Here is a 10290-nt window from a genome sequence, read left to right on the forward strand (position 1 = left end):
AACAGTGTCAATGTACTGCAAGCATTAGAAACAGGTGTACTACCTAGAAATGTCCTGCCTGCATGTTATTTGAGCAAAAGTGACCAAAATGAGTCCAATATATCCATGAAAATCATTTGTTTTTTTGCGCATGTATGTTCAAATGTTTATTTTTATAAGTATACATTTATATAGATCTAGTGATGATAGATTAAGAATGGTGTTTGAAGTTTTTGATTAATTTTTACTTTGCATTATTATAAATGTTGTTGTTGTTCAGGAAGATGGTCAGTTTAGTATTAATCAATTTTTCACCTATAGAATGATTTCCTGTCAGCATATCAACTTTCTGAACAAAAGAAGCAAAAAAAAAAAACCCAACCACAGCTGGTTTCAGTTTGGCTCAGATGAGCTGCATGCTTCACACATCTGCAGAAGTGACAACAACAACAAAAGACTGCGACTTGTTTTGCTTTCGAAAGTTCTAACAATTAAATAATGTTTTAAAACTTTTAAAAATCCATCAAATCAAGATTTTTATTACGAAGTTTAGCTTGACCAGTGCTAATGACTTTTTCTACTACTTTTCTATTATTAAATATTCAGCACAGTCAGAAATATTGTACATGAAAAAACATATTAAAATTATAAAAATGTATACTTTTTTCCACCATTAAAATAATAAGAGCCAGAGAAGGTAAAGTACATATCATGCATAAGAGGTGTGAATATGATTTGCTGGCAGTCTGAAAAATGCTATAGTGTGGGAGGACTTTACACAGATGAAAACCTCAAGTGCTGGAGCGTACAGGAGTCATCATCAAATGGAAAATGTTTTACATGCTTGCTTTGTTCGGTTTATGCTGGTGGTGCTTGACTGGTAAGTTATAAAATCATTTTCATGGCAAAATTACCTTCCATTTAAGAGCTGTTTTTTCATTTGATGTGATTTAAATCAAACTTTGAAGTTGCTGTGGGATTTTCTCTGAGATTAATGGCTGGTTCCATGAACACAACTACTGTTAAACAGTAGTTACACCAGCTCTGAGTTAAAGAAGGGCTAATCAGTCATGTTTTCCAGATTCAAGTTAGCCCAATCTACCTTTTAGTAGACAAAATTACCGAAAGTCTTTGGGAAATTTTTTATTTTTTCACCCAAAAATGACAATCCTGTCACAATTAACTCGTCCTCAAATTCCGTAGTATTTGTATTTTAAATATGGATGTCAATGGTTCAGGTTTTTTCAAAACATCTCGTTTTGTGTTAAGCACAAATACACTCATAACGATTCATAATCACTTTAGCATGAGTAAATTGTGAGTTTATTTTCATATTTGGGTGAAATATCCCTTTAAACATCTAGTTTTAACACTTTAATATACGTTTGTCAGTTGATATTTAATTGAAGGTTTGGGATATCAATTTACATTGACTTCAGTCTGTAAAATAGCTTATAGGGGCTTTAATTTGTCGCTGATTGTTCTCTAGGTGTGTATAGCGAGTCGTTGTCAGTGACAGAGGGAGATTCTGTCATTTTACACACTTTTGCTACTGGAATACAAAAAGATGATGACATACTGTGGCAATTTGGAGCTGAAAAAAAATCTCTGATAGCTCAAATTAGGAGAAGTGAAGAAATCTTCCCTAATGAGAGATTCAGAGACAGACTGAAGCTGGACAGACAAACTGGATCTCTGACCATCACAGAAATCACAACTGAACAAGCAGGAGACTATGAAGTGACGATCAGTGGAGCAAGACGGTCAACAAAACTATTCAGAATTTCTGTCTATGGTAAGTGAAAAACCATTTTTAATTATTTTAACCAAAACCAATTTTGTAAATATGTCTATTTGTAAAACAAATACAAGTTAAACCATATTTGCAGTATTTTTAAGAAAGATTTTTTAATTTGTTGTCCAAAAAGTGTATTTAATTTTATTACTTAGAAACACATGAAACTAAACAGAGCAGAGGATTTAAGTGCTTTAATGGATTTAACTTGACTAAGTAGACGTGGATGAGAGGAGTCCGGGATTTAGAGGATGGGAAGAGGAGGCTGGGAGTCAACGAGGAGAAGAGGTGTCTGGGATTTAAAGGATGGGAAGAGGAGGTTGGGAGTAAACGAGGATGAGAGGAGTCTGGCATTTAGAGAATGGAAAGAGGAGGATGAGAGTAGACGAGGATGAGAGAAGTCTTGGATTTAGAGGATGGGAAGAAGGGGTTGGGATTAAACGAGGATGAGAGGAGTCTGGGATTTAGATGATGGGAAAATGAGGTTGTGAGTAGACGAGGATGAGAGGAGTCTGGGATTTAGAGGATGTGAAAAGGTGGTTGGGAGTAGACAAGGATGAGAGGAGTCTGGGATTTAGAGGATGGGAAGAGGAGGTTGAGAGTAGACGAGGATGAGAGGAGGATGGGAAGAGAAGGTTGGGAGTAGACAAGGATGAGAGGAGTCTGGGATTTAGAGGATGTGAAAAGGTGGTTGGGAGTAGACGAGGATGAGAGGGGTCTGGGATAAAGAGAATGTGAAGAGGTGGTTGAGAGTAGACAAGGATAAGAGGAGTCTTGTATTTAGAGGATGGGAAGAGGGCATTGGGAGTAGATGAGGATGAGAGGAGTCTGGTATTTAGAGGATGGGAAGAGGAGGTTGGGAGTAGCAAGGATGAGAGGAGTCTGGGATTTAGAGGATGGGAAGAGGAGGTTGGGAGTAGACGAGAATGAGAGGAGGATGGGAAAAGAAGGTTGGGAGTAGACAAGAATGAGAGGAGTCTGGGATTTAGAGGATGTGAAAAGGTGGTTGGGTGTAGACGAGGATGAGAGGAGTCTGGGATTTAGAGGATGGGAAGAGGTGGTTGGGAGTAGAAAAGGATTAGAGGAGACTGGTATTTTGAGGATGGGAAGAGGAGGTTGGGAGAAGAAAAAGATGAGAGGAGTCTGATATTTAGAGGATGGGAAGAGGGCGTTGGGGGTAGACAAGGATGAGAGGAGTCTAGGATGTAGAGGATGGGAAAAGGAGGTTTGGAGTAGACGATGATGAGAGGAGGATGGGAAAAGAAGGTTGGGAGTAGACGAGGATTCGAGGAGTCTGGGATTTAGAGGATGGGAAGAGGTGGTTGGGAGTAGACGAGGATGAGAGGGGTCTGGGATTTAGAGGATGGGGAAAGGAGCCTCGAATAAGACAAAGGGAGAGGAGCCAGGGATCAGGTGAATGGAAGAGGAGCCTGAGCTGCGAGGAAGAGGTGAGGTGCCGGGAATTAGTTGAAGGGGAGAGGAGCCAGGGATTCGATGAAAGGGAGATAAGCCAGGAATTAGGTGAAATGGAGAGGAACTAGGCATCAGATGAAGGGGAGAGAAACTAGAAATTAGAAGTAGGATCAGAAACCAGGGATAAGATGAAGACTATAGGAACCTTAGGTTAGTAATAGTGAAGAGAAACAAGGAATTAGATGAAGGGTAGAGGATCCAGGGATAGGATAAAGAGTGGAGGACCCCAAACATAGTAGTAGGGAAGAGGAGCCAGGGATAAGATGAAGGGTAGAGGAGCTGGCGTTTGGATGAAGGGAAGAGGAGCAAGGGATAAGATGAAGACTAGAGGAGCCCGAAGTTAGTAGTAGTGAAAAGAAGCAAGAAATTAGATGAAGGGTAGAGGATCCAGGGAAAAGATGAAGACTAGAGGAGCCCGAAGTTAGTAGTAGTGAAAAGAAGCAAGAGATTAGATGAAGGGTAAAGGATCCAGGGATAAGATGAAAACTAGAGGAGCCAGGGTTAAGATAAAAAGTAGAGGACCCTGAACTTAGTAGTAGGAAATGGGAGCCAGGGATTAGAAATAGGGCAGAGGAGCCAGGAATTAGAGGTGTGTTTGATTATTGTTGGGGCAAAACAGTGCAGGACATTAACCCTCCAGGCCCGAAGTTGCCAATCCCTGGTTTAGATGAAGATGAGAGGAGTGAGGAATTAAACAAAGGCAAGAGCAGTCATGGTATAGACGAGGACGAGAAGAGCAAAGGAGTAGTTACAGGTGGAATGAACCAGGTTGGAACCTCCAGCACAAATGCTAGGACACAAGCCCACAATGGAGTCAAAGATAGGAGGATCCATCAGGAAGCCTTGGCAGGCAAGACCAGACAAAAGGCCAATTGAGACTGAGCTAGAGACCAAAGAGTAGCCATTGAGCGCAAAAGGCAAGGCACAACAGATTTTTTTCATAAATCAAAGCAGCGTGGTATAGAAGAACAACTGAAGTGAAATCAGAGTGTCAGGGGAGAGCAGAAAGTGGAATGATGGGCTTAGAGAACCTAGGTGGAGCAAACTTGTTGACATTGCAAGGCAGAGCATTCAGGTAGGGACCCCAAGGTTTATCCAAGTGACAAGATTTTGTTGTTTAGATTGATTTACATTTTTCTTTATTGTCTCATGTTTCAGCTGCCCTGCCTGTTCCTGTCCTCATGAGAAACTCTTCTCAGTTTTCTTCCTCCTCATCTTCTTCAATGCAGTATTGTTCAGTGGTGTGTTCAGTGGTGAATGTGAGTGCTGTGAGTCTCTCCTGGTACAAAGGAAACAGTGTATTGTCCAGCATCAGTGTGTCTGATCTCAGCATCAGTCTCTCTCTACCTCTGGAGGTGGAATATCAGGATAAACACACCTACAGCTGTGTGATCAACAACACCATCAGTAATCAGACCACACATCTGGACATCAGTCACACATGTTCAGGTACAGCAGAACTTATGTTACTATTCCATGAGATCTCAATCTTGTTTAAGGTTAGACTGACCGTTACAGACCAACCATTTTGTCTGTTACAGCTCAGGGCCAACGTTTGCTTTATTTTGTGCTGGTCATTGCTGCTGGATTTCTGTTGTTCGCCACTACCCTAGCGATATGTTGCATCTGTAGGAAATCTAGAAAAACAGGTCTGGAGAGAAATTGTAAATTACAAGTATTCCCTACGATTTATACATTTAAACAAAAATATATTTATACAAATGACATTAACACAACTGTTCTTGCAGATGAGACTGGAGAGGATACAAGATCTAATGTAGTGTTGTGTAAACCAACACAAAAAATGGTAAGATTATGCATGTTGCATTCGGTCTTCCACTAATTGTTTTAAGTTATCGTCAGATGTCCAATTATTGTACATATTTGCATTTGTTTATTTTATGCTATTGAATAGGGTCTAGTTCAATGATGATTGTGTTTTTAATGGGTCTGTGTGAATTTGGGTGGGAGTATGACACTCTGCTACAGCACATACACGTGAGCCCAAAATCCTAAAATATGACAGTGGTCAAACTGGACCTTTTTTAATCTTTTTTTGTCCACTGTGGAAGCAGGTCATCTTTTTTTTTTTAACAAAATAAAAAATGCAAATTCACTTAAATTAAATAATTTTCTGGCTCAAACTTATGCAAGTAAAAGTAGTCTCATGATCCCAAGGTCTTTTCATTTAAAGTCTTCTCATCTTTTAATAAAAATTCCTGTAAACAGCTCTAGTTACTAATACAACTCCTGGTTCAAGATCAGAATGGTGCTATGCTAAAACAATTCATACGCTACATACTGTATATCCCTATAAGTTAAACGTAAAGGAAAAAACAACAACAATGTGAAATATTTTTTCCTGTGCTGAAATCTGGTATTAAACTGCAGCTGATGTCATTTCCTCTTGCTGCAGTTTCTTGGAAATTGTTCTGTGGTAGCAGTAAATCTGAAGTAGTAACCGTTTCTGTACACTAGATGGCATTTCAACATACAGTTCATTAGAACCAAACTGATTAATCATATCATTTACATACAGTTACAAAAAATAGGCTAAAATGCCATCAGGTTATTCAGAAATTAAGATTAATTGGTTTGCTTTGGCACATGAGCAAGACTCATGATTCAATTTGTGTTTCCTTTCAGAAAAAGCCGGATGCTGTGTATCAAAATGTTCCCAAAAAGCGATGACTGCATCTGCTGTATCAACTTTGGGCTTTATCCACATTTATTTTCAATATCTCTGTTTTATCTTTACTATACTGCAGTGGTTCTGAAACTTTTGTCATTCAGTACCACCTCAGAAATAAATTGTCTCTCCAAGTACCACCAAAATGAGCAGTATTGAAATACAGTAGCGTAGTAGGCCCAGTAAAGCAGCTACAACTCTGCACAGTTAGAAAGACATGGCAGATTATCTCAGAAATATAGGCTATATGCCATATATGTCATATTATATACATCATATTTGGTAAGTTTTGAAATGTGTGTAGCATGTGCATGACATATTTCATTCCTCCGCGTACAATTGAACCTGATAATCCACCAAACTGTGATCGTTGCTTCTTAAGGCATGAAACACAGCAGTGCCAGGCCATTGGGGAGCATCTGTAAAGTTAGTTTGTTTGGTGTGCTCCACACAATACTTCAGATGTGGAGCTAGCTTAGAGGCGATTCTAAGATTTGTTAAAGAGGTGGCACAGGGGGTACCAAGAATCAGTCTTGAGGCCCATGTGTATGTATGTATACACACATACACACACACACACACACACACACACACACACACACTCACATACAGTATATAGTGGTCAGACAATGAAACTGAAACACTGGGCAATTTAGTGTTGGAGGTTTTCATGGCTAAGTTCGAGCAGTCTGGTGGCCAATCTTCATTGATTGTACATTTCACCAGTAAGAGCAGAATGTGGAGGTTTAATTAGCAGAGTAATAGCATAGTTTTGTTTATATTTCAATGCACACAACATTATGGGTGACAGAGTTCAAAAAAGGACAAATTGTTGGTGCATTGGTGAAAGCAAGTCTTTGCAAATGTATCAACAGTATCCAGAGTAGTGTCAGCAAACCACCAAGAAGGAGAAACCACACCCAAGTGAAGTAACTGTGGATGCAAGATGAAGCTGTCTGAAAGGGATGTCCGGGTAATAACCTGGATTGAATCCAAAAGACATAAAACTACAGCAGCCCAACTCATTGTAGAATTAAAAGTGCAGCTCAGCTCTCCTGTTTCCACCAAAACTGTTCATTTGGAGCTTCACGTGGTCAATATACATGGCCGGGCTGCTATAGCCAAACCTTTTTTTTAACTCATGTCAAAGCCAAACATCGACTTCAATGGTACCAGCAGCAATAATCTTGGGCTGTGGACAATGTGAAACATGTACTGCTCTCTGAAGAGTCCACCTTCACTATTTTTGCTCTATCTGGGAGAGTTACGGTGTGGAGAAGCCCCAAAGAAGCGTACCACCTAGATGCATGTCCAGAGTGAAGCATGAGGGTGGATCAGTGATGGTTTGGGCTGCAATATCATGACATTCCCTATAGGCTCAATATTGTGCTATATGGGCTGCCACTGCCAAGGACTACCAAACCATTCTGAAGGATCATGTGCACCCAATGTTTTAAACATTGTATCCTGAAGGTGGTGCCATGTATTAGGCTGATAATGTACTATTATCATCTTTAGATAACTGGATTTAGAAGTAGTTTATATGCGTAAGAGATTTACAGTGCGTGTATTCAAGACGTTACCTTTTTTTTCAGTTTTGTTTTGTTTGGGGGATGTACGGAAATCGAAAAGGGGCAAAAGTGTTGGCACTGCTTACGTGTCTTGCAATGTTAAAGCAGCGTAGTAAAATTAATCTTACTCTCCCGTTACTTGTGTTCTGTATCTTTTTTTCTTATGTCTGAGTTTATGTAGCCTAGTTTAATTTTGCATAAAATCTGTGTGTGAGAAAGATAAGATATAAAGGTAATCTGGTGGGTAAAAATAAATCTGTAGTGACTGTTTCTGTACACTAGATGGCGTTTTAACATACAATATATCATGTAGAACCAAGCTGATCATAGAGGTACAGCATACAGGTACAAAATAAGCGAACAATGTTTTTATAACAGTAGTAATAAGTGTAGTAATAATAAGTGAGTAACTATTGTAACCCCCTTGATTACCATATGCATTACTACAATATTTTGAGTTAAAAAAAAAAACACATTACAATTATGTTAAATTATATTATATAGGGGATTTTACAATTGGGGTTACTGAAGTAGATCATTCATTCAGTCATTTTCCTTCGGCTTAGCCCTTTGTTTATCAAGGGTCGCCACAGTGGAATGAACCGCCAACATATTCAGCATATGTTTTACAAAGCAGATGCTCTACCTGCTGTGAGAAACATCCATACACATTGGCCAATTTAGTTTATTCAATTCACCTATAGCGCATGTCTTTGGACTGTGGGGGAAACTGGAGCACCTGGAGGAACAGTGGTGCCCCCAGAAATTTTTTTAGGGGTAGCCAGATAAGTAAATCTTGGGTTGACACACACACACACAAAAAATAATGAATTGTGTATATATTGTGAATAATGAGTAATGTTATATTTTTATTCTCTGGTAAATGAATTAAAGTTTTAATTAATTTCATTAATTTCTCTTGAAATATTGTAATTTATTCCTTGAAATAATTCAGAAATTACATGTACAAACCACATAAAAATCAATATTTAGTTTAAAAACACCTTTCAGTTATTTCTTACATACTTTTATTGTACAACATACGGTATATGACATGTCTAAAATTAATTAAGATTAATTAATTAATAAAATAAACAAATGAACAAACTGAACAAAAGGCATTACTACATTTACACTCACTTTACAGACCCTAATACTATCATGTATTCATGTTCCTTTTTGAGCCACAATGTTATTGATACATAATCTTTTATTGATGTATCTTTTTGCAAAATACACCCACAAAATCATTGAGACCCTTTTAAGTCAACCAGCAAAATAATGGAGTTGCTAAATAAACTAGATTCTAAAAAGCTGATTTCAAAATGCATCGATTTTATATTTATTTATTTGGATTTGTGGTTTTCAATCAGATAAAACCCCTTTTTCATTTCAAAAATAATAATTTGTTAATAAAAAGTGTGCAATCTTAGTAGATCAGCTACGTCGGTGGCCCTGATCAATCCACAATAATTTAGTGGCTGCAGTTTATTTATTATTTAATTCATTTATTTATTGAAATATTGTGAACTTACGCAAGTACATTTAAATGAATAATATCAACAACTAAATCATATTGGGGGGGTCCTTGGGGGCGCTCCTGTGGAGGAAACCCACGCCAACATGCAAACTCCACACACAAATGCTAACTGACCCAGCCTGGATTCAAACCAACAACCTACTTGCTGTGAGGCAACAGTGCTAACCACTGAGCCACTGTGCTGCCTATACGAGTGACATGTCTTGTGTTTTCTATAGTCTTTGTCTTTCCAGTCCAGTTGACAACTAGTTGTGCCAGTGCTGTGACGAGAGACCATCTGGGAAAACAAGAGCCATTTTTCCACTATCAGGCCAAACATTTCTCTTCACTTTACAATCTGTGCTGATCTGGACCAGTCAGAATGGATACGGTTTCATTAATTCCACTGTGATGCTGACAACAGAACTAATTTGAATGTAATACAAATATGCAGCTGCCTTTGTAATGCAAGTGTATTGTAAACAGCAATATGGATTAAGATCAGATATTTCTATTAGTAGGACACGTTATCTGAAATTTACTTAATATAATAACAGAAAAAAGAAATAATGCATTTCCCACACTTGGATCACTATTCTCTTCCCACTACGGTTTACCTCTGCATCAGACATGGGGTCTAATTTAAGTATGTTAATAGATTTAAAAACATAAACGTGAGGAAGCAAGAAGCCCCTTCACACAGTAAACTCACATGCACGAAATGACTCTTCACCTACATGCTGTTTGTCCACTAACAGACCAAAGCACACCTCAGATGAGCGTCAACCACAGCAGGTTTCAGTTTGACTCAGAAGCTAAATACAGAACTGCAAGATGGCAGAAATATTTAGCTTATACTTTTTTTTTTTTTTTTAAGTAAGTAAAAGGCCACATAATTTCCTCTTAAAAGGTATACTGAATTATTTAAATAAAGAAATTAGCACCCAAAACAGTTAAAGATTTAATAAGAAAGATTTTACAGAAGAAACATTTAGTTTGCAGATGGAGCTAGGAGGGTCAAACTCTGTCAGGGGAGGTTTCAAACAGCTTTGGTATTTAATCAGTTTGCATTAGATCAGACAGAACTACTAAAGAAAATGCTTCACATGTTTGTTTTGTTCTTTTTGTGCTGGAGCCGTTTGATTGGTAAGTTACAAAAGCATTTTATAGCTTCATTCATTTCCTAGATCATTTACAGCTATGAAATATACTTAGAATATGAACCGAAACTTTTAAATCTTGGAATAGTTATGCAAATGTAGTT

The 10290-nt window shown here is 38.2% G+C and overlaps 1 protein-coding gene and 1 pseudogene across 2 annotated transcripts; both read left to right on the forward strand.

The window, feature by feature from the left end:
• The first annotated feature begins 401 nt into the window (after positions 1–401).
• On the forward strand, positions 402–7639 carry LOC141380158 (natural killer cell receptor 2B4-like). Of its 2 annotated transcripts, XM_073937195.1 has the most exons (6): positions 402–859; positions 1469–1774; positions 4406–4696; positions 4789–4896; positions 4996–5054; positions 5894–7639. In XM_073937195.1, exons 1-6 carry the CDS (start codon positions 811–813, stop codon positions 5936–5938), a joined length of 858 nt encoding a protein of 285 aa, XP_073793296.1. In that variant the 5' UTR covers positions 402–810; the 3' UTR covers positions 5939–7639. The 2 variants fall into 2 exon arrangements, with proteins under 2 accessions (XP_073793296.1, XP_073793295.1); XM_073937194.1 differs by having other exon boundaries at positions 750–859; positions 4789–5054.
• Positions 7640–9938: 2299 nt separating this feature from the next.
• The window catches only part of LOC141380159 (uncharacterized), a 6034-nt pseudogene continuing 5682 nt past the window's right edge, over positions 9939–10290 (forward strand).

Source organism: Danio rerio, chromosome 22 (genome assembly GCF_049306965.1).
Source record: "Danio rerio strain Tuebingen ecotype United States chromosome 22, GRCz12tu, whole genome shotgun sequence".
Classification (NCBI taxonomy): Eukaryota; Metazoa; Chordata; class Actinopteri; order Cypriniformes; family Danionidae; genus Danio; species Danio rerio.

Excerpts from the sequence above, each read along its gene's own strand:
- LOC141380158 (XM_073937194.1), top strand. The coding sequence starts at position 811 with ATGTTTTACATGCTTGCTTTGTTCGGTTTATGCTGGTGGTGCTTGACT. Across the intron at positions 1,775-4,405 it reads ATTCAGAATTTCTGTCTATG|CTGCCCTGCCTGTTCCTGTC; the intron begins GTAAGTGAAAAA and ends CTCATGTTTCAG. Across the intron at positions 4,697-4,788 it reads CATCAGTCACACATGTTCAG|CTCAGGGCCAACGTTTGCTT; the intron begins GTACAGCAGAAC and ends TGTCTGTTACAG.